The sequence below is a fragment of the Strigops habroptila genome, chromosome 5 (assembly GCF_004027225.2).
Source record: "Strigops habroptila isolate Jane chromosome 5, bStrHab1.2.pri, whole genome shotgun sequence".
NCBI lineage: Eukaryota > Metazoa > Chordata > Aves > Psittaciformes > Psittacidae > Strigops > Strigops habroptila.
This window is the reverse complement of record NC_044281.2, coordinates 15,999,044-16,023,297: the sequence shown is the minus strand read 5'-3', so window position 1 is coordinate 16,023,297 and position 24,254 is coordinate 15,999,044. Positions and strand designations below refer to the sequence as shown.

Below are 24,254 nucleotides of genomic sequence, written 5' to 3'. Positions count from 1 at the left end.
CTTTAAAACCCCATGTGAGCACCTTCATTTGATGACAGTTCCTTGGGATGCAGCAGGTCTGCTGACATAGTCCAGTTTACTTTGTCAAGTAAGCAAATTACTCCCTACCTCAGCAGAGTTTATTTTTGGTGTTTCAGATAAAGAACTTTTCTTTGTCTGACAGGGAGAGCTGGTTTAGCTACCGCTGGGATAATTTTTTTGTCTTCTTCAGTAATACAAGTGTGTTTTGAGTCTGCATCCTCAGCTAAGGTAAAAATAAGTGTTTGAGAAAGCTAAATCCAAAGCCAGCAAATGTTTCTGTTGTTTATATGTTCCAATTAGTCATAATAAAAAGGATAGTTTTATATATTGAGATAGAGGGAAGATGAAGTGATTTCTTTACAGATGAAAGTCATTTTCACTCTTGGGGGTCTGCAGAATAAATTCTTCAATCCTATGTCTTTTTAGTGAATTGACATGTAGTGTCTCAAGCTCTGCTTTAGCTACAAGTTGCAGAAAAATAACAGCAGTGTCATGTAGCTGAAAGAAAGAGGAGCAGGGAAACAGTCTTGTACTTGCAAGTGTATAAAATGTAATGGTCAGGGGACTGAGAGCAAGCCAGCAAGCAAACAAACTCTCAGAGTGTTTGGCTGAGAATTTGCTGTGAAGAAGTCAGAGGTTTTTTATGCCTTAAACATTTTTCAGGTTTCTTACAAAAAGAAATGAGGATTCAGAGTGCTAAGCCCCAAAGGAATGCACCTGCTGCTGCTCGGATAACTTTACAGATGCCCAAGTGTAAAAGTTGCAAATCTGAGTGTTTATACATCTGCAATTTTTATGTCAAGCGGACTTCTTGCAGTGTCTCTAAAATTGTACGTACAATTGCCCTGTACTTTACAGTCCCTTTAAATTAGTTTGTTTCCAAAATTGGTGGTCCTGTTTTTGTCTTATGTTTTCATATGGACTTAACACATCCTGTAATATATATTTGCATCACTCTTATAACACTGGCATTAGTTTGATGTCTTGTCTAGGAAAAAAACCCCTAATATTCTCCGAGACTTTTTCTTTCCTATGAAGGTTAATGATCATCCAACATGTGATTTGCTTGTGGAACTGCTTCCTCATAGCTGTTTTAGGGGCTATGTTAGTGGTGAACTTGGCTCAGCACACGAGCCCTTGCTGTTCTTTGGTATTTAGGTATTTTTGACTGGCAGGAAGCTGGGTGTAGGAAATTTGCTCTATAGGTTATAGATACAAAATACTTGTCTTTCTAAAAGATGATATCTCTAAAGTTATGAAAAATTATTTAAGTTAGAGTGTATAGTCAGGTAGTTGAAGGGAACTTTAGGAACTTGCAGGAGAGTTTAGAGTTAAGGTTGCCATGTGTAATTTAGTGTTTCCTAGTTTCTGAATATTTAATCAATCAGCTCTAATATTTCCTTGTCATTTTCCTTTTCTATTTCTATTCTTCACTATTGAAATATTTCTAGATTAAAAAGAAATATTTCTAAGGAGAAATATATGTTGAAAAAAGTACTGTTAACAGATCAAAGTATTTCAGGTGACTATAGCAGATTTGCATTGGTATAGTTGTTTGAGATTAACATGCAAACAGCTAGAGGCATGTCTTATTCTCTTTAGACTTATAGTAAAAACATGATAGGTTATTTCTATATTGTTATGAAACAGGCAGAAACCAATTAAGAAGTATTTTGCCATTCATGAAGAGGATCATTGCATTCATTTGACTAGAAATCCAGGAAGAAATGAAACATTTTAGTTTTCAGTAGTTTCTGGTCGTTATGTGTTTATCTCAGGCATGTTCAGAAGAAAACTTTGATAAACAAAACTTCAGTTTGAATATGAGCCTAAGGTGAATAATTCAATCTGTATTGGAATCAGCGATGGTGAAAGATACTTAGGCATTTCTGTCTGTCTATCTGGTTAATATTTTCAATAGGTATGAAGCAGATTAACTATGTAATTTATAATTAATATTTCTTCCGTGACTTAGATTGTCAAGGAAAATTAATTTTGTGTTCATGAGGTGAAGGTTGTCTTCATTGTAAAAAGAGTAACAGTTTGAAGGAGCAGTAGGGGCATATTCCAGGGAAGAGGAAGATCTCTTTGGGACTGGATGGGAGGCATTTGGCTGAGCCAGATGGAGGGAGACAGGTAGAGCAAATGTAGGCACATTCTGGGAGAACGGTGGCCAGTCTCTCCTGGCTGAGATTTTAGCAGAAGACATACGAAACCTGCTTTTCTGAAGGGAGGTTAAGAAGGCTGTGAATGGAGTGGGGAGCTGTAAAAGAGCTTGAAAATTTGAACTATGGGGAGGCTGCAAATGTACAGACTGCAGAAGTGGTACATGAATTTTGTGGACCTAACTTGTCAAAATTAATCAAACAGCAAGTAGATAAAGGTGGGAGAAGTCAGTGTTTGAAAGTTGGGATTTATTTTCCTGTTGGATGCTTTCTGTTGCCAAATAGACAGCTGTGTTTAATTTATGTGTGCTTGGCATTTGGAGTTTACCATGTTGTTTTGAACGCAGGCCTTACCTGTATCTACTTCATCTTGTGCCTTGACTCGGTGCTACAGTGGTTAGAGCTGTGCCTGGAGACCATTCAGAAGCTAAAATCCAGCTTCGTGTCTGTTAGGCAGCACTCTGTTGGGAGTGCCAACAAAACTGCCTCCTAACTTTCAGGTGGATTCGTGGTGGAGCTTGACCTTCAGAGCATTAGAGATTTTCAAGGCCCAGGTATTTGAGAGATGCTCCTCTCTGCTCCATACCTGCTGTCTGGAGAGGATGCTCGGGTGTCTGAGGTGCATCCCAATGGCACTCACTCCCCACAGCACAGTTCACCCCTTTTTGTGCTCCTCCACAAAGTTCTCCCCAGGTCAGACGGCGTGTCTGGTCAGGATTTGTAACTGCAATATAATTGAGCTGAGTGGATTAGTTCATGACTGTGTTGATGTTTAAGTGACTAGTTGAATTCTTTGTAGGAAGGCTTGGCGTAGCCACTTTGTTGATCCGGGAAGCACAGAAATGCCAATCTGCAGAGTAGATATAAAGCTTTAAAAATGGGAAGAAGAAAGCTAAGAAGCATTGTCAAGAATATATCATAATGATATGCTGCACTTCATGTTGCTAATCACTGTCTTTATGCCTTCAGTGGTTTAGTGCCTTGTGTTAAAGGTGGACTGCTGCTTCTTCAATGGTTCAGATGAGTCAGTGGTTAATGAGGTCGTGCCCAGTGCTGGAGGTCTTTCCAGGGCAGCTCTTTAAAGGAGGTGCCTGCTCTGAAGTGTTTGAGAGGTGCATGGAAGTGTTGGTAGATTGACTGTTTCAGAGCATATTAGGAGATTAATCTTTTCACAAAGCTGTGCTCATAAAATTGCAGTAATAATGACTGAAATTTGTTAACATTTGAAGAAAAGAAGAACTCGTAAATGTTTAAGGCATTCAAGATAGCATGGGGAGCCAAGTGCCCTGAAGGAAAACAGTGTAAATCTTTTTTTTTAATCTTTAATACACAAAAACTCAGGGTGGGCTCCTCTAGAGCTGATGAGAGTGACTGTTCCCATTGAATGCAGGAAAAGCATATGGAAAAAGTCAGATAGAAATTACTGGTGTCACACTTCAGCATTGACTCAGCAGAAGAATAGTACCAGATTTTGCAGTATTTCCCTTCCTAGGATATATGATAAACAATTCATTGCTTTTAAGTTGATTGGAGAAAAAACAAACCTCTCTGTTGCTGCCTTAGCATTATACATTAGGCTCCCTACCCTTATGGGCCTCGAGCTCATCACACTCGTGTAGTTCAGGAGCAGCACTGTCTTTCAGGTACTACAGCTGCACCTCTGTAAATGGGGGCAACTCTTCTATCCTGTTGTCCTGAATTCTTTTGAATGAATGAGGCCTCTTGCTTCATTTCTTCCAAAGGTACAAAGGATGTAACATATGGTAGAAGGATCCAGTCCTCTCTCTTGATTTTTACTGCTTGGGAGCTGTGGAGGGATCATGCCATTCTGTGCCTGCCAAAATGGGAGGTTTGTGTAACCGTAATCCTCCTGGATAGTTGTCCACGTGTGAACACAGCCACAAATTCTATGTTTGCCACTTCTCTTTTTAGCAACAGAGGTTTTGTAGTTAATACTAATGTTTGCTTGCAACAGCAGCTCAAATGAAGATTGTGATTTAAGTGTCATGTGGTTTGGGGCATAGCTGCTCCTTCTATACTGGCAGTTCCTATAAACTCTATGCTTCCTGGGTGCTTTTGTAAGTATAATCTGCTGAGAACAGTATTTTAGGTACTTTATGTTAGTATTTTGGAGGGGGGGGAAAGATGCTACGTGTAGCAGATGATCTTCAGCTACCAAGAAATACAGTGTATTTTAGGCTTATTATCCAAAATGCATATGTCTCAATACATTTAATACCGAGTGCTGAAAAAGGTTATTTGTTTTTACACCACATAATCTGCAGCATCCACAGGGTAGGATTTGTACAAAATAAAAGTGAAGGTATTGCTTCCAGTTTTAGTCATGACAGAGTCTTTCCAGTGCAGGTGGCATCCAGCAGCCTGGGCGTTTTGCCCAAGGTGAAAGTTCTTGCTTTGTTTCTTTTGGTCAAAGAGGCTTAAATAAAGCAACTTTTATGTTAAACAGGACATTCCCACTATAAAGCTAGCAAAAAGCTGTGTGTCACCTACTCCTCTTGGCCCTGGGCATAGACACATTTCCTGGGTAGTTCAGAGTCATCTTTCCTTCCATAGCAGAGTCAGTGCACGGTCAGGCATTTGCTTTGCAATCAGCTGCACCTATGGAGATGTTACAGCCACCCTCTGTGGTGGTTCAAACCCCTCCCAACTCTGCCAGCCAGAGGATTTGTGTGAGTGGGGTCTTGTCGTGGTTTGAGCCCAGCCGGTAACTCAGAACCACACAGCCGCTCGCTCACTCCCCCCCCCCCCACCCTTCTTCCTCCCCCCGCTCCCGGAGGGATGGGGAGGAGAATGGGAAGAATGTAACTCCCACGGGTTGAGATAAGAGCAGTCCCGCAACTAAGGTATAACACAAAACCACTACTGCTACCACCAATGATAATAACGATTAGTGAAATAACAAGGGGAGAGGATACAATTGCTCACCACCCGCCGACCGATACCCAGCCCGACCCGAGCAGTGATCTGGGCCTTCCGGGTAACTCCCCCCGGTTTATATACTGGGCATGACGTGCTGTGGTATGGAATACCCCTTTGGCTAGTTTGGGTCAGGTGTCCTGTCTCTGCTTCCTCCCGGCTTCCCCTCCTCCCTGGCAAAGCATGAGACTGAGAAAGTCCTTGGTTGGAATAAACATTACTTAGCAACAACTAAAAACATCGGTGTTATCAGCGTTGTTCCCAGGCTGAAAGTTAAAAAACACAGCACTGCACCAGCTACTAAGCAGGAGAAAAATGACTGCTATAGCTGAACCCAGGACAGGTCTATATTCCCACTTTATACTAAACCCATACAGTTACTTGTTATGGATCCCACTGATACAGTTTAGGGAGAACTGACAGTCTCCTGTGTCAGCAGTGCTGCAGGAGCAGAAATAGTCAACTGATTGGATCTTCACTCTTTATCTTCTTCACTATATCTCCCAAGAGGAGGCAATTGAAAATCATTTCCATTAAATTGTAGACTTGGATGCTCAATGCTCTGCAGAATCTCTCTGCATTGCCACCAGCAGTTATTCGGGGTAAAATATTGTGGACAGAGCAGTTGCATCTGAGCAAATGTCTGACTTGGTCCACTTCTCTTTTCAGCCCCTCTTTAGATTTTCTTTTAAGTTGTCCTCAATAAGAGCAGCATTTGAATGGCCATGTTTGACAAAACACATAAATAATTTACAACTGTTATTTGTATTCATTTTTGTAGTTCCAAGGTTATTTTAAAGAAACAGCTCAAAGGACTTCTTCCAGAATTAATAAGTTTGCACATAAATCTGGAAATGTCTGTACTTCTGCTCAGATCTCCAGAAAAGTGCATTTAGTTCATTAGTTTCATGCTGAACTGTTAACGTTTTAGGTTGTTTTATTAGGAGAGAACAAAGAACTCCTGGCTTGTTGAAAATTTGTTACACAAAAGTAAGGATGAAAAGGTTCCAAAAGAGCTGACGTTAAGCATTGCAAACTGGATGAAGTTGTGCAGATTGGAAAGATTTACAAGACATCTGGTAATTAGCTCCCGGCTCCTATGGAGCCCTGCCCTGTGAAAACTGCTGCTGCTTGTAGTGGAGGGGGAGCAGGAGGGAGGTGAAGCGTATCACTGAAAAGCTAGATCTTTGTGTTCGCAGATTATCAGTGAGCTATTGAAGAGTCTCCAGGTACCTCTTTGGAAAACTACCTCCTACAAAAGATACGTCTGGCACCTCTCCCTGTGCAGGGTTGTCTCCCCTGCCGGCGCTTGCCTGCTGCAGTGGGGGAGGGTGAAAAGGCTATCAAAGAGCTCGTTATGGCTTTCCCCGCCTGAGCCAATCTGCCAGCCGGCCCCAAACCAGCTCTGCTGCGCTCCCCGGGGACCGCGCGGCAGCTGGGAATTGCTGGAGTGCGACGGGCTGGAGCCGCCTCCCTCCACCTGGCCTGGAGTGCCGGTGATGCTCGGGACTGCTGCTGGAGCGGGGCACCTGGTGAGTAACCTTCTCCAGGGAGGCGCAGCAGCAAACTCGGGTGCAAGGGGCTCGGAGCCAGGCCACGGAGTTTAATTCTTTCCTTGTCATTATCATTATAGTTGTTACCATTATTATTGCTATTACTACTACCACCGTTATTTTCCAGCAGTATTTATTAAATTTCATTAAGGGAGATTTAAACAAGAAAAAAAACAACCTTTCCATTTGGATTTGATTTGTAAATTGTCTCTTGGGACCATCCATTTACACACTTTTCTATAGGATAAAGTGTGTTTGTGTGGTTTCTGAAGTTCAGGTGTATGAACCTTCAAGCATTGAATGGGAATCGCTGAAACCTGGTGCTTTGGTTACTTGTCAGAGACTTGGGAGACTTTGCTTCAGCACCCCGTTCTCTACCCATAGAGTCACTTTTAGCAGGTCATTGCCCTGTCACATTTATTATTCTGTCTGTAAAACAGAATTTTGATCTTGTTTTAGACGCCTGCAGTAAAGATGGCTAAGATTAAAATTATGTATTTACTATATTTTTAACAAATATTTAATCAATATCAAAATGATATATTTACCTTTTTTATTTTATTTTTTTTACAACTATGTAATAATTTAATCATCTGTAATCAATCTCAGCAGGGTAACTGCTAGTAAAAATGTTTATCTGTTCAGCTCTGAATCTGTTAAGTACGACGAGCAGGCAGCCTGTCTTAAGTTAATTTTTCTAGCAGTGCTTTACTTTAAGGTTAGGCATTTGCAGCAAAAGAAGAGCTTTATTGAGGTTAGTTATCAGAAAGAACATTATTTTTCCTCGATTGTAAATGTAAGCAAATGTGTGGTTAATGGTGTTCACTAAATTACAACTGACTGAGAATATGAAGGAAGTAGAATTATGTACCAGTATAGTGTATTAGGACATGTTGGAAGAGATTATACTTAATTTGTATATAACCCAATGAATTTTGCAGCGATACTCATTAAGCGTATTCTTTCCACTGATAATTCATGCTTATAGTCTCAAATAAAAGTCATATACAGTCTGAGCCTTTTTTTCTTGAGGTTACAGCCATTCTGTGTCTGGGTTGTAGCAACAGTACAGGTGGTACTGCAACCTGATCTGTTGGAAAGAAGGATTTAGCGCCTGGGAAGAGGTCAGTGCTGTCCATGTGCTTTGCTTTGCCCAGGGTGTGAGTCGCTGTATCCTACCGCAGGCAGTAAACTGTCACTTCCTCGACAGCTGCCCTGAATCTGGGCTGTGGGGGAAAGTTACATTTCTTCTTCATCATAGTTCTGAACAGACAGATGTGTAAAAAGGTGGAATGAAGTTGCAACATATCTTAGTCCACTGATACCCGTGGTCCAGTCTCTACAGCAAAGCTCTGTGCAGGTCACAGATCTGTTAGTTCAACCTGAGCAGTCACAGCCGCCTTAGAGGAGGGCTACAAAGCCCTGCTCCCAAGGCTAAACCAGACAGCTTCTGCTCCATACGGTACAGCTGCCTTCATAAAGAATGATCATTTGGAAGAGTTACTCATTAAATTAACATTGTTAGAGGGAGCAATAGTTGGGCTGGAGCTGGCTTTTCAATAAACAGATTTTACTGAGTGAGACTTGTTTTGCTTGATTTTTATTGACTTTTTTTTTTCCCTTGGAATGATTATTATTTTCACATTTTTCTTCAGTGTAGTACACTTTTGTGGAGTCAAATGAACTCATATCAGACATTGATTTCTGTGTATTTGTATGCATGATGCTTTTTCCATTCCTTTGAATTGCTCTGCTTTTAGAACTAAAGCTGGTATTCACAGGGTTTTTTATGCTTTTAATACACAAGTTACATTTATATTTACTCTCTACCAAGTGTTGCTTCAGCTGTCTCCAGTTCTGCATTATAGAAAACAGATGCCTATTCGCAGCTGCTTTTGTTTTGAAATTCTGTAATTATTCATATTTGACTAGTGAAATGTTCATTGTTGATGGTTTAGCACCTGAACCGAGTCTGCCTTATGCTCGGTACAGAGCAGTTACTGCTCATCGTATTGGATCACTCTACACCTTACGTACTAAATAGACAGAAGGGAATGGTGGGAAGACAGAGAGAGGATCCTGAGCCTCTACTTTGATGAACAGGGTTCTTGATTTTTGGCTAACCAGATTCACACCCCTTCAAAGCAGCTGACTTCTTTCAATTGAGATGAAGTAGCTAGGGACAAAAGCCACGTAGTGACCCTGACCATGTTCGGAAAGGAGTCAAACTTGAGAAGTCATCATCATTGTGCCGAAGGTGGGGAAGGTCTTTGTGGATGAACAGGGAAAGCTCAATGTTATTTTGAGAAATATAGCCTTTTGTTAGTTACAGAGATTTCCATTGGACTTTTATGGCTTCAAGTTAGGCATTCAATGCAGGGAACTCTGGCACAGCATTTCTGTTTCGTTAGGCTGTAAGTCTGATGTGGAAATGGAGGGAGGCAAGAGGGAGGAAGTGTTTAAAAGTAATAATAGAACTACATTTGGAAGAAAGCCTAAGCTAGAAGGTTTGGAAGACTGAACCAAGAACTGACTTAGATGATGAAAATACAGACTTCTTGTGAGGGAAAATATTCAGTGCTTCCTACAAGGCAAGATTCAGGAAGTTAGTATGAAATAACTAAAAGTATGCAACTAATACACATGTATTAAAGATCATTAAATCCCTAAATAGGTGCTTCTTATTCAGAGCATTAATATGATTTCATGTCGGCAGGCCGTCTGATTGAGTTTTCTTGTCTTTCCTCCATCTCTATGTGGGCAAGCTGTAACTTTATTTTTGAAGTTGAAAGCTGAATTTTTAGACAGTGGCAAGAGGTGGGGAAGGCACCTTCTAGCTCTATTGCTGTGAAATGGTGGAGAAGCCAAATCCTGGACATGCCGGAAGAGAAGGTTCATCTCTGGTAGCACCAGGCATGTTGGATGTTCACCTTCTTGACAGGTGAATATGCCCGCATTTCGATCCTTCATGAGGTACCTGAATAAATCATGTTCAAAATTGCACTATCTCCTTTTATGATATTACAGGAAAGTTTTTCCACAACATTAACACCATTCAAATGTTTAGTCATGGAGTCTGCCTTTAGGCTTGGATTGTCAGACTGTGGTCATTCTCTAATTCACTAATGTCCTTTCTGTCTCAAAAAGCACTGTTCATAAGTGGAGCTCCTTTCAGTTTTTGGCTGAAGATACATTCCTTCAAAAAATAATCCACAGAACAATGCAAGTTTGGGGTTTTTTTTAATACATTGGTCTGTATTTGAAATTGCCTAATGTGCAGATATTTGGGGTAGACTGATAGCTAGGGATTTCATTTGAACAGCTCTAGTTGACTTGCAGGCTGTTGAAAATTGCCCAGTTGTTGTTCCTAAGCATGAATCTTTATAAGTTTGCTACAGTTTTAAAGCCAGTTATATTTTTAATTAGATCCTTTAGTAGAATTAAATGTTTTAGCTGTTCTTTCTTCATTCAAAGTGTGTATGTAAAGGATGTCGGGAATAACAGATTTTCTTTGTTAACGTCAAAAATGTCATTGAAAATATCGGTAGGAAATCCTAAACTGGTTTTCTCGGTGTCAGTTAGCTTTTTGCATGAAGACTTTGCAGTGAATGTTGGAGGTGACTGATGTCTAAAACACGTGGATGCCACAGAACTATTGAATGAGCTCCTCATAGCATCCTCTCAGTCCAGTGGGTAAGGTGGTGGCCTGGGATTTGGGAGGTTTACATTGCAGTCATACTCCACAGCACACGTTTTCTGCTTGACATTAGTCTAACGATTTTGTGTCTGAGCGCCTCCATTTTGTGCATTTGTGGACAGACGCCTTAAACTAAGGCTGCACGGTTTCTCAGATATCTCAGGTGTGATTCTTTCAGGGTGGATTGTTAGCATCAATATGGAGGCTATAACATACATATGAATAAAATAAGCATGTATCCCAAATGAGGTTGCTTTGTGCTAGGGAGTCAAGAAAGACCCTTTCTCATGGAAGCAAAGCAAATTTGCCATGCTTCATAAATACAGGTTTATCAGTAATTTTGAGTGGAAGGAAAATGTGAACTGTATACCTGGTGGGTAAATTTAATTGACAAAGTGATTTGGCCTTAGTACAAATTGAATGTTATACCAACAGCAAGAAAATAGCACACGTTTTGCCACTAGTACTACTGGTGTTTCAACACTGATGACAGGGAGCTGGCCTTTTATTTTATGCTAAATTATGGCTTTGTTATTATGAACACATGGTGAAGTAGCAGGAAACGTTTCGCTTTAATGACTGTCCTGGTCTCTTTTAATAGGGAGCGTGGATAATTTTTCTAGCGTAGGCATGTAAGAGGGACTTCTATGCAGATTCCAAGATATTTAAAATAAACCAGATGTTCAGCACAAGCTTTCTGCATGCCTGCGAGTACTGTGATTCTTCTGTTTTCAGATATAACTCATGTTTGGTACCTTCTTATGTATTGCTTGAGTATTTTATATTTACAACTCCTCTCTCAAGAGCATAGACAGAAACAATCTGATGTGTTTTGTTACCTGGATTAAAGTCAGTATTTCAGCTGTAATTTAACAAACTACATTCTGGGGTTGGTTATTTTTCAAAATAAAAATTACAGGAATTCTGTCTCCATAATTGGCTACAGTTGTTCTGGAAGATAAAGGGCACCTGAGCAGACTTTTAACAGCAGCAAGAAAGGAACTAGCAGGAGTACAAAGAGGAAAGTAAAGTTGAGCTGTTGTAGCAATGAACCAATTTAATGGGGCTTTTGGCAGTGGAAAAGCTATCAGCTTTCCAAAATACGTTGCTTGGGTTATCTACATGTTACAGCTTTGATGGCATTATCAAATGATTTTTTACTCAGCTTCCTTTACTAACAACAGTGTATATTCTTCTACTAATGGCACGTTTAGCACTGGAGGTTTTAATCATCTAAAACACTGCAATCTGGTGTCTTTCCCTTTAGGGTGATTAATAGCAGATCTGCCCTCAGTTAGATTCCCCTGATGGTACAATTTGATTTGAACCGAATACAGCCACGTGATTGCATTCATAAGCTGGACCGTGCAACCTAGAGCTTGTACCCTCTTTACGCTGGCTGCAGGAGGGCAAATGATACCTAATTAAGCGTAAAGCCTGGTGTTACAGAGCTAATCCACTGACATTTTTGGAATGTGTACAGTTTGGCCAAGTTTATGTTGCATCAGCACTTTGCTTTGACTAGCCATGCTGCTTTTGATCTGGGAGGAGGAGCTCTCAAGTTGGATTTACTGTTGCATCAAACCGTGGCCTCAGGCACAAGTCCTGCACTACTTTACAACCAGCTGAATTAGCAGGGGATCCAGGAGTTAAAAATAGGGGTTTTTTTATTTATGCAATAATTTCTAGCTTTCAGTCTTAAGGGCATGATAGACTTTAAGGAAGTGACAGAAGCAAAGGTTTGTACAGTGAATGAGGCTCCATGTATCCTCACACAGAGCCTCTGCAGATCTCCTAGAAGCAGTAAATAACCTTTTTCAGCAAACAGATGTAGCAGGTAGTTCAGTGGCGGGTAAAATAAGAGCAGTTGTCGATATGTAAAGAACACAATAGGCTGAAACTTTTTCTTTGTAATATAATTTTAATTTAATATTAAATTTAAATATTAATAATAGTACCTTAACAAAAAGTGTTTTCAACATGTATTTGATGTTGCTGTAGACAACCCACATGTATCCAACCCTAGAAAATGCTGTAATCCAAAAATTAGGGCTTGAAACTCTTGCCAGTGAAACCGGTATGCTTTCTGTGTGTAGCGGATGTACTACCCAGATTCTGTAAGTAGCACCAGCACTGAAAATAGGAATGCTGAGAATAATGCTGAGTGCCTTTCTTACAGCAGCATTTGTAAAACTCTGTTTCTGAAGCTGTCTTGTGGATATTGCAAAATTCACTGTGTAGCTTTATGAAGTGGATTTTTCAAGCACAGGGTTGTGGAATGTACTTGAGGGCATTCATTCTTTCTTTCCTGAGTACCTTCAGTTGAACTAAGAAAAATTAAACCAGATCTCTTACTCCTTTCTTAAAGCCCTTGACTTCACTTACATTGCTGTAAAAACTGTCAGTGTCACTGTGGTTGAGCAGTTTGTGAATTGCTTCATAAGTCTTACTTTTGCTGAGGCTCATCTGAGATGGAAGTTTGGGGAGAATGGAGTGGGCTCTTCCCTTGCCTCTCACACCAGGTTCCATTTGGTTTGGTAGCTGCTGCCTTTGTGATACCTGGCTGGGTATCAGACCTAAGGGTGGAGCCTTTGAAAGGAGAATGTAGGAAGATATTCCACCACTTAAATCTGTGCTGGGCGATGGGTGTCTTGGAATGTAGACCAGTACCTTTATGGTAGCAATGACATTTCTCATAAGGCTGTTTTAGAGCCTGACAGACTTCGCTGCTGGGAAGCTTCCTAAAACACAGATTATTTTTTTCTTTTCCCCTAGTTTCATCCTATTACAGACCCAAATTGTTTCTCATAATAAAGCGTAACACAGAGTTAACATCAAATCTAGCTAAATTACCTTTTTTTTCCCACCCTTTTTCTTTTAATTATCACAGTCTCAGTACCATGAAGTTGCATTCTGTCATGAAATTTAGAGCCCCATGTTTCAGAGGATTCCTGTTGACAGGAGAAACGCATTTAGCAAGAACAGAAAGCAGCATGCTGCTAGCATCATGTAGATAGGAAATTTCTTGTCCTAGTTTTTCATCCTGCAGCTAGCTCCATATGGGCAGCTCTAATGCATTTTGATTTAGTGAATTGTAACAAATGCTGAATTCTGATTTCTGTAACCACTGCGTCAGGAGTCTAACAGGCTTCTTGTTGGTGTGAATGCTGCTGTATCCATGTGAATGCTCATAACGGGTGTGCTGGAGAAGCTGTTGTACATCTTCATGAAACCTGAGAGCCAGGGTTCAGCAGTTAGGTTTAAAGGATCTGATGTGAGCCCGTGAACCCCTAGAGTTTAACCTCACATCTTCTCAAATTCACCATCTGAAGTCACACTTGTAAATTAAATCTGTCCAGTGGACTAGCTTGGATAGAGCATGGTTATAAATCCCTTGTCTTATCTGGATCAGGTATATATCCCTCAGTGAAGTGGCATAATGAATATTTACTTAGGAAGCAGATGTAGCCAGTTAACTTTATTGAATTTATTTTAAGAAAATCAATCCAGCTTTTATGTATGAAGTAAAACCACCTTAATTTTGCGAAGAGTATTTTGTCATTTCAATTAATTTGCTTTGTTACTTTGTGTGAGATTTTTTTAGCTCATATTTTAAAAAATTAATTAAGCGGCTCTTTTATTGAGAACATACTGTTGGTGCCTTCACTGAATTTGTGATGTTCTGTAAGCTAATTCAGGAGGGCAGCAGGCTGGTAGCAATGAACTGCACATGTATGCTGTATAGCCAAAACACTGCAGTAGTTGTCAGATCCGTTGCTCCACTGAGATTTTGTATTTTAAAGGACACAATGGAGGAGGATATTTTTTGTCCATATAGATTCCATGGGGGAGGTCAGAAAGAGATGGATCTTTCAGTGATGAAGAAAGGAGAGGGAAGAAAACCATGGCAATTCCGTATGGTAGCACTCTGCCTGGGGTATTCTGTCCACTGCGGCAGGCAGCAAGAAAGATTCCTTGGCTGTCAGTCACCACAATTCTCAGGGTTTAAGGTGAGCTGCTTGAAGCCTGTGCTTGCTATAGGAGAGTGAGTCTCTTGAATAGCAGGAAGACTGGGACTAAAGAGCTCAAGAATCAGTCCCTAGAATCACCCCCGTTCCAGCCTCTTTAGTGCCCAACAGAAGGAGGAGTGTATTTCTTCCAGGTGTATCAATGAAATGGAAAATTGTGGACAGAGTAAAGCTTCCTTATTCCCAGTTTTCAGCCCAGGTTTTTTGCCAGTCTTTATGGGCACAGAGAAGTTAGATTTGCACCAGAGAGTGGTGGTTCCCGCCTTGTGGCTTTCTGCAGCACCAAGACAATGCTCTGCGGTGATGGAGACTCCAGCACTCGCTTGCAACTCTGTACGCAGCCGAAGTGTTGCCTGAGGCAGGACTGCACTTTCTGTTCTCTCCAGTTATCCAAGTGGGTGTAACCCCACTGCGCTGTCCTTGTGGAAGTCATTGCAGAGGCCAAGACTGCAGTGAATAGGTATGGTATGTTTTGCTGAGCCTTAGAAAGTGTGGGTTTGTTCACTTCCGAAAAAGATTACCTTGGTATGTGTACAAAGGACAAAGTAGGGTATGGCTGGCTGAGGATGATCCCAAGGAAATACACAGGTAGTAGAAGCCCAGTGCGATGTCTTGTCTCTGCTTTTTAATCTCGTGTCTCCTCACACCAATAACATAGTAATTGTGGGGATTTTCAGGTTGCTAATGGAGCTGGGGTATCTTTTACAGCACTGGAAGTGAGACACCACTTCAGCTGTTAAATAGGAATTTCACAAACCTCAATCAGTTATAACCGAATTGTTCGATTTAACAATTTTCTCCTGCATCTGTAAGTGGTTATTGTTACATCTTTGCGTCACTTTTGACACTGCAGCAATCTTTTCTCAGCAGTAGAAGGGACTTGAACACAGTGTTTTCTTTCTCTTACAAGGTTAGGAATTCCCCTTCTCACATTATACCTGGATCGTTTTGTATATTGCTAGCAGTGGCATAGAAGAGGATAGCAGTAATAGGCAGAGAGTTACTGCACTTAGTTTCTGGCTACTAGCTGATAGATGCCCTTGCACTGACTTGGTGAGTGATTACCAGATAGTTTGGCACCAGGCTGGTGCCACACTTAATTGTGACTGATTCATTGGGCTGAAATATGTCACTAATTTAATTCAGCTATTTCATTAATCTGATTGAATTGCATCCAGCTGTTAGAGGTGTATGAAAGAAAGGCACCTGACACACGAGGCAAGAGCACTAACCTCTGCATTAAATTATAAAACAGTCATTAGGACATCTAATGCTGAAATTGAATTGCTCCATAGAAATTTGGTTTCCAAGCACAATAGTAATTAGCTGTAAGCTTGATGAATGTCAAGAATTAATTAAAACATTTCAGTGGCCTGTGTGGGTTTTAAATATTGTCATTATTGCCCCAATATTTTCAGTTCTTACACTAATTGCTTTCTAGAGAGCATGAATAGAATTATCTTCTGGAGTGACTGAGGGTACAAATGGTTCATTACATCATTGAAAATGGACCTCCTTGCCTCTGAATTTCCCTGTTTTACCCTAAAATTTATCTACTGTTTTTCTTTCACTTTTGTGCATACATTACAAATAGAAAGATAAGATCAATGATTTTAGACCCAAACTTCATCTTGACACCACTTGTAGTTTTTGTTTCCTAGCTGTACCCTGGAGGCCAGCAAGCCGTTGTTACCTACTTTCGTTTGGCAACAGGAAAATAGCTACAGCTCCATCAAATAATTTTTTTGTTTTAATTAAATAGGATGTGAGCCAAAATCTGTGATTGTTTTGTCCTGTTAATGAAAGGCCTGCAACGGTTTAAACGTTGCGTACATGAAACATCCACAAGATAAAAAACATGCTGGAAAATTACAAATTAAAATGGAATTCATGATCAAAATCAGCTTTTGATTGTTTCTTGAATATGATCTTAACTTAAAAATAGCTAAATTTTTGATGTGGGAATTGCAGATGCAGAGTGCAGAATGCTCATATTCCTTGTCTCTGATGAGTGTCTCCACATGTTTGGCTACATAGCAAGGATGAATGTCCAACATGCCGTGTTACAGACTGCAGACATATGGATGACAAATACATGAGGTGACATGACAAGGGGAGAGCTTTAACACTTGGAGGGCTCGTCGGGAGGCTCCTCTGTGTGTCGAGTGGTGCCAGAAACTGTCACAAACTCCCAGGCTACAGCTTGGTGCCATGCCTTGCTGCTTGCTTCATGTGCAATCACATATGACAGTCCTCTCTGCCTCTTCCTTGGGACTGCAGAGGGAGAAGGAGGGGGACGCTTCACCATGTGTCTGTGAGATGTAGGTGGTGCCTGAGAGGCTGCCAAGGTGGGGAGAATTGAACGGATCTTTTACAGTGCCGCATTATTGACTTGTCATCTGCATAGATATGACAAATGCACCATGCCTGCCTGAGCTCAGCGGAGGTGTTTTCCATAGCAGTCACTTTGGATCTCAGTGGATCAGATTCAGGACCTTTTGTGGAAGGTTGGGTTAGTGTTTGCTGACAGAAGTAAGATTGTGCTTGTGTTTTTTTTTCCTGAGGAGGTTGGATGGTTACTGTGTGATAATAGGATTAAGTGTGATGGCTCAGAAGTCGAGAAAATGCTTGTTCATTATCCCTTCTTTCAGAGCTTTAATAATTAATTATGCAATAACCTTTCCCCTAGTGAGAAATGCATTCAGTATTGTACTTAAAATAAACTGTTTTGGGCTAGTATTCTCAATGCTATTTGCCTAGAGGCATAACACAAATATATCCTGAAGAAAACAGTTACTTGGGTTTCACAGTGCTCAGTTCCAGGTTACTGCCTCTCCCATCCGCAGTTTTCCTGCCCAGGATGTAACATTTCATTCTAGTCTGTGAAACAAGTGGCGATAAAGGTGTATCAATATTCGTGTAAGTCACTGTTTTTTTATGAAGGTATGGTCCATTTAATGCCTGGAGAAGTTGCATGTTGTCAAGATACACAATTCCTTTTGTACATGGATATGATGTCATTAGAAGAGCATGATGTAGAAGCTCAGAGCAACCACATACTTGAGAAAGCAGATCTGGGGTATGTTTCAGGCAGTGACAGTGAGTAGTTCATGGTCGATCTGTTTCAGTGCTGTATCTCCAAAGGGGCAGTGGAGTGCCCAGCTTTCGTGCCTGTTCAAAACAATGAGCCCACTGAAACTGGTGGGAAATTGGGCGGATGTTAGGGATAGGCAAGTGGTTTCTATTAAACAAAATAAATGTAGAAGGAAATCCATAAAATGACTCTCTCAACAGTAGACCTGACTCTTTCTTTCTCCCTGTTATTTTGCACAGTGCCGGTCCTAAAGGAGATAACATTTATGAATGGAGATCTACTATTCTTGGACCTCCAGGTTCTGTATATGAAGGAGGTGTTTTTTTCCTGGATATCACATTTTCATCTGACTATCCATTCAAGCCACCAAAGGTAAGGGTAAGGTTTTTATTGCGTTTATATTATTTTCACTTGTGAGAAGGATGTAACGTGCCTTCTGAATATCAGATTTGTTTATGGTTTCTTGAAAACCTTAAGGTTCAAAATCTTTGCTTGTAGTTTCAGAAAAATCCCGTGTCTATTTTATTTCCTGATTAGCACAGTCAGTATTGATTTCTAAGCTTTACCAGGCGATAAATGAGATGATAATTCTGATCAAGAGTTAAGATTCAAGGAATTTTAACAGAAGACAGAGCAACACCTTCTTATGTTTCCTTCCTCTCATTCCAGCTACTAAAACATACATATAAAAAGCTTTTTTTGTTATGAACCAGATTCTAAATTATATATTCTCACTAAAAATACATATTATATTTTGAACAAAATAACAGAAAGCTAAAATAAGTTTAGGTAGACAACTGGGGTGTTATATTGTGACTTCAAATTGGGTAAATTACTCTGACAATTTCCATTATTGTAAAATGTCAATCTATTTACTACAGGTAAGAGCAGCAACCTTGCTTGATGGTATTTTTTAAACAAAAGCTCTTTTTATTAAATGGAACTAGTCATGACTTAAAATAAAATTTCATTTCCTTGCTCAGAAATAGTGTGGCCACTTAAGAAATTATAATTTACTAAGGAATATCAAAGAAGTTAAAGGTTGTTCCTTTCAACCCTTCTTTAATGTCAAAGTATAACTTGTCACCAAGTCACCAGAAAGGACACTGCTGACATCGGCAAAGGCTAAATACATTCTACCACACAAGAGTTCTACAACTTATGGCTCTTGTGGCTACAATGCTGTTATTACAAATCAAATACCGCTTGTCATTCCCAGAAGGATTATAGCATAAAGAATAATATATTCTGTATGTATTTCACACTTCTCTGAAATCCACAAAATTTAATATTCTCTGAGTTAAGATTGTTATAATGAAGTGATGCAGAGTTTTAGACAAATTCCTTATGAAAATCTCGTAGATAGGGGTTTTTTTAGAGCATGATTATTTTTGAATTTTCACTAGTTTCAGAAAACATCATAGATTTTTCCCCTCCTGCATCAGTATGAGAAGGAAAATATTCCTCATCTTCTGCATTATGTAATTAAAGCAATTAAATATTTCTATCTTATTATTTGTGCAGAATAATGCTTACATGCTGTACCGATACTAGTCTGAAATAATTTGAAAACAAAGGTGGTGGGTAGTGTGAGAGCATTGTTTTGGTGGTATATTATGTCCTGCCTAATGAAGGCTGAGGCAAAGAGTTCATTGCTAATTTGAACAAGAATAACACAAAATTCCAATTTTAAATATTAATTTTCATGGTCTATACTTAGGCTTTTAAAAGCAAGGAAAAGATCAACTAATACTGCAGATGCAGCCATCCTCTGTCTACTTCTTCACCTTGAGAAACCACAGTAAAGTTACACTTGTGATTAGATTGGTTTTGACATGCAGCATGTTCATTAAATTGTGTACAGTACTACAGAGTAGGTCCTAATTTTTGTGGGTACTAGACAGAGGGCCTGTGTGAAAGCAGTTTATGCACCAAAGATCTCCATGGTAGGTTCTTTAAAGGTAGCCATGACTACAGTAAATACTCTTCTGTTAAATAATCATGTTTTAGAAAGCAAGCAGAGAGGAGCTGCCTCGATGGAAGCTCTGATGAACTGAGAGCACCCCAGGCACTGCTGCTGCTCAGAGACAAGGGGCAGCATCCCAGGGCAACACTGGCTGACTCTCTTTCTCTTCCTTATACTGTGATTCTAGGTTACTTTCCGTACCAGAATTTATCACTGCAACATCAACAGTCAGGGAGTCATCTGTCTGGATATCCTGAAAGACAACTGGAGCCCTGCTTTGACTATTTCAAAGGTTCTGCTGTCTATTTGTTCTCTTCTGACAGACTGCAACCCAGGTAAGGAGCTGATAGTTCACTGAGCATCTAGCGTTAGTCGTTTGACATGGAATGTAATTTGTGTATTTGATTGTATGCAGACTAAATAAAAACAAACATTTTTGAAACCGAGGATGAAACCCTCCTGCTCGGATGTGGTCTGACATTTAATGGCACTTTGCACTCCTGTGGTGCAACAGAAAGTAAATAACATTAAGCCCTTCTTTTCCCAAGGTATGGTGGAGAAAACAAGCTGATGTCACAGAAGTTCTGTATTGTAGGAGATCCAGTGAGTGGTCTATCCAGGAAAGGAACAAAGTTCTCTTGAGTTAGAAACTCAGAAATCCTGCAAGTTGGAAGGGGCCGCAGGAAGTCCCTTAAGACGGAAAGCGAAATGTTTAATCTTGCAAATGTGAGGGGGATGATGTTCAGGGAGAGTTCCCTGTTCCTATTGGGAGGGGAGGAACTCCACTGGAAACAGTACAGTTTCTCAGCAACAACTGTGTGGCCAGTGTCATTGGCAATGAATGCTAATTGCCTGTGGTCATGGCAGGAACTGAGCAGTAGTGCTAGGGTGGCAGTTCATTTACAGAACACGGCAGTGATCAGGGAGAAATGGATTAGCCTCTGTGATACAAAAGTTTGATAACTCTTGAAGCAAACAGGATCTCCTCAGTGTTTCCCCTACAGTTCAAATACCCTGATGTACACCAGACTTATGACACGAATGTGCCAGGCTGCACTCCCTGAACATCCCCTGCACTCAGAAGCCCTTCCAAAGGGTTGAAAGCAGGGCCCCTGGCTGTGGCAGGACGCATTCATATGCAAATAACCATAACAAATATTCTTGTTTTCTGTTTCTGTTCATTGTGCCTTGCGTGCTTTCTCTTGTATGATAAGAGCCCCCTATATCTCACAGCATTTTCTGGCCTAACAAAGACTCTATTATGAAATAGATTCTGTATTTTAAATCATGTGTTCAGTTTTGGGTTTTTTATAATGCATGTTCTCCTGCCTTTTGCAGCTGACCCTCTGGTTGGAAGCATAGCCACTCAGTACCTGACCAACAGAGCAGAACATGACAGGATAGCCAGACAGTGGACCAAGAGATATGCAACATAAATGACAAACTACTTGTGCAGTGTGAAGGTGCAGAAGGCAACTTTGCAGTGTGCAACAAATCTTTATAGCCTTTACAATACGGACTTCTGTGTATATGTTATACTGATTCTACTCTGCTTTTATCCTTTTGAAGACTGGGATACTGCCCCCCAAAAAGGTAAATGCTATTAAGAGTAGAAATTTGTAGCTGTAGATTAGTTATGTTTAAAATGCCTACTTGCAAGTCTTGCTTCTTTGGGATATCAAAATGTATTTTGTGATGTACTAAGGATACTGTTCCTGAAGTCAACCAAATATTATAGTGCATTTTAGCCTAATTCATTATCTGTATGAAGTTATTAAAGGTAGCTGTAGATTACTAGGAATTATGTCATTTGTATTAAACCCAGATCTATTTCCAATATGTGGTACATGCTGTTGTGAAAACTGTTTTAACTTTTACCTTTGTCAGTTTGTAATGAAAGGATTTCCTTTTTCCCTTTGTAGCTCAGAGAGCACCCAGTGTATCATCTCAAACACAATAAACATGTTCCCCAAGGAGTAGTTTCTTTGTTTTCCTATTTTAAATTAATATTTGAATAAATTTAATTATAGTAACAAGGCAGGGCCAATGTATCACAGATCCCTGTGGATAATCTTTAAATTAATATACATAAGCAAAGGCTTGCTATTAAATGTTTAATGCACACCTGTGGATTGTTTTAAGTTTTCCCTGTTTTGTTTTTTTTTTAACAGAACAAATGTCGTTTCTACAGTTTCCTTAAATTTAACACTGTTGGGCTCTTTCTGAAGTTGGAATGAGAGCATTGCATATGCTTACTCCAGAAGCTCATGTAGCTGGTTGCTTCAGGGCCAGTCCTGCTCCCCTAACAGACTGCCTGAATCTTGCTACCATTTTTCTGTTGCAGGACGAGGGCCGAGTTAGGGATAGTCTGGTGCTTTTGTTTCTGAGTAAAGCAAGTCGGACTTGCTGATCTAGAGAACTACAGTTACCCATTGAAAGTGGTCTTCCAAAGCATGATTGAACACTCTATCATCTGTCCAGAAAACAGAGGAGTAGAATAAATTTAATCAGGTTTTTATGACAGTTGTGGGGGAAATGAACCTTTGTTGGTGAAAATGTAATCTGTAAAACTTTTAGACTACGGTTTCCCCCCTTCGCTTTCTGGCTTGGAAGTTTTGTAGCATCTGTAAGTAACAAAGATACAGATTTATAGTACATACAGTTTAAAAAGTAGTTTTATAATTTAAGCTTTTATAGGTTGCCAGTCACAATATTGATTATAAAAAAGAGACTTGATCCCTTTAAACGATTTTTAAAATTACACTTCATTTTAAACTTTACAGTCTCCCTTACTGCCTGGTGTTTTTGGAGATAATGTAGCACTTCCATCAATAAGATGCTCTGCTCATTTAATATATGAAAACCGAATGTTAATTTTAAACACTAAAGCAATAGAAAAAATGTTAAAAGATTTAGATCTAAAGTTATCCATCACGATTATAGGTCCCGGGTTTTTGTATCACATGAGCTTTGAACATAAATTGTCCACCCTACTTTAAATATTTCTACAGATTCCTGAAGGTGGCTTGAAGAACTGTGTATCCCAAATATCTCAACCTAGAAGCCAGTCTCTCTTGGTAGCTACAAGATAGCTTTAGAGTTCAGGTTATAAAGTGCAAAAGGGAATGAGAAACAGGGGATCTGGCAGGTGGATATGCCTAAGTCAGGTAACTGACTAATGCCAGGAGATGAAGTGCTGGAAATCACTGCTGAAGGTGACCAGAGTTTCTCACTATGTCATTGGACGTGTGAGAAATAGCACAGATTGGCAAAGAAACAAGGGGCTATCACATCCGGGCTGGACACCTAACGTCTGCTCGCTGCTGACCATGAGCACACCCGTGGGTGACACGGTGCTCGTACACCACTCCAGTGACTTTCCAGTGAAGAGCAAACTATCTATTTCACACGTTGACTGTGTTGCCTACAGAATTTACAGGTATTTATATCATAAAATATTATGGTATACAAATACAGGTTTTAATCCTAATTTTAATGTATTTTGGTTTTGTATTGTACCTACAACTTCAGATACCTAGGTGTACAAGTGGGATGCCTTGTTAGTGTTGCCCCATCTTGCCTTCCTTGCAATTGGATCCTTTACACTGAATTCCCATCATTTTTATTTTTTTTTTTCTGTTGGTTTGTCATGATTCTGTTCTTTTTTTAATGTAGTTTTTTTGTGTGTAAATTTTATATTTACTGAAGTAAAGGTTGTTTTTGTGTAAACATTTAAACTTTAAAGAAAGAAAAGAAGCTAATTTTGTTTCTCAAGTTCTCTCTGCTAAACCATGCAGTAGAAAGAAATTTGTATTGTTAAATAAATCAATTAGTTGTTAAATGAGAATGTGTGTCTGTTTTCATGGGGAGGGCAGAAATCCCTGCTGAATATATATCCAAAATACCAGTTGCAAAGAGCATCTGGTGTTTTCAAACTATTTCCTTCCTGGCTGTGCCAGGGTGAATACTGGATGCTGTTCTATTTTACAGTTTTAATTTTCAGTTCCATCTTCTTATCACCAATCGCTGAGCTCTCTATTTGGGGGAAAAAAGTGAACCGAAATGACATATTTGTGAAAAGAACAGCTAAAGTTATTGCGCATCTTGTCTTCCTCTCCCTTTTGGATGGGCTTTTCTTGTTCTGTTGTCTCTGGGATTTGAGTGTGGAACACATGCAGCTGGGTGGGAGGGTGCCTGAAGTGGGGTCTGTGGTCTGCTGGCACAAGGAGCACTTGTGTGGGAATCAGCTGTCCCAGCCTTTGAGCTGTGGCGCTGCTGAGGAACAGAGAGTGTCAAACACAGTCACATCTCTATGGTGGTATCTACATTCAGAGCAAATACTTGGTCATAACAAATGAGAAGGGATGGGCGAATGTTATTATATATTATATAATATATTAAGATGAATTTATTAAATACAGTGGAAAGGCAAATATGTATCATCCTTATCATTTATGTACTAACATGTTCTTGGTGAGCTGCTCCATGTTCTGTGATGTCTTAGTGATGTGTGGGGTGGCTTGTGTGGAGGTGGTCTTGCTCACAGATCAGTGTTGACTAGCGATTGTTTGTAGTCTATAGCTGGAAAGGGAAGGGAGTCCTATGGAGCTAGAAAGCAAGACTGCAGAGTAGTCTGAGCCATGCACCAGGCTTGCACAGCCTCATAAGGAAAGCAGGAACTGAACCAGGTCTGGTTCATGCTCTGCTTCCTCCCGACCTCTTGGGGGAAAAGGAAACTGCCACACTTTGCTGCACACCAGTTCCTGCTCCACCAGCTTATTTGCGGCCATGGG

General features: G+C 40.1%; 1 protein-coding gene across 2 annotated transcripts in view; it reads left to right on the top strand.

Annotated features, from left to right (window-relative positions):
* UBE2E3 (ubiquitin conjugating enzyme E2 E3) overlaps positions 1-23,305 on the top strand; it is a 57,655-nt gene extending 34,350 nt beyond the window's left edge. For both annotated transcript variants that reach the window (XM_030487037.1, XM_030487038.1), the window contains exons 4-6: positions 17,735-17,867; positions 19,649-19,796; positions 20,800-23,305. In XM_030487037.1, the coding sequence (XP_030342897.1) occupies positions 17,735-17,867; positions 19,649-19,796; positions 20,800-20,897 (379 nt within the window). In that variant the 3' untranslated portion in view covers positions 20,898-23,305. The remainder of the gene's footprint in view (positions 1-17,734; positions 17,868-19,648; positions 19,797-20,799) is intronic.
* The last annotated feature ends 949 nt before the right edge of the window (positions 23,306-24,254 follow it).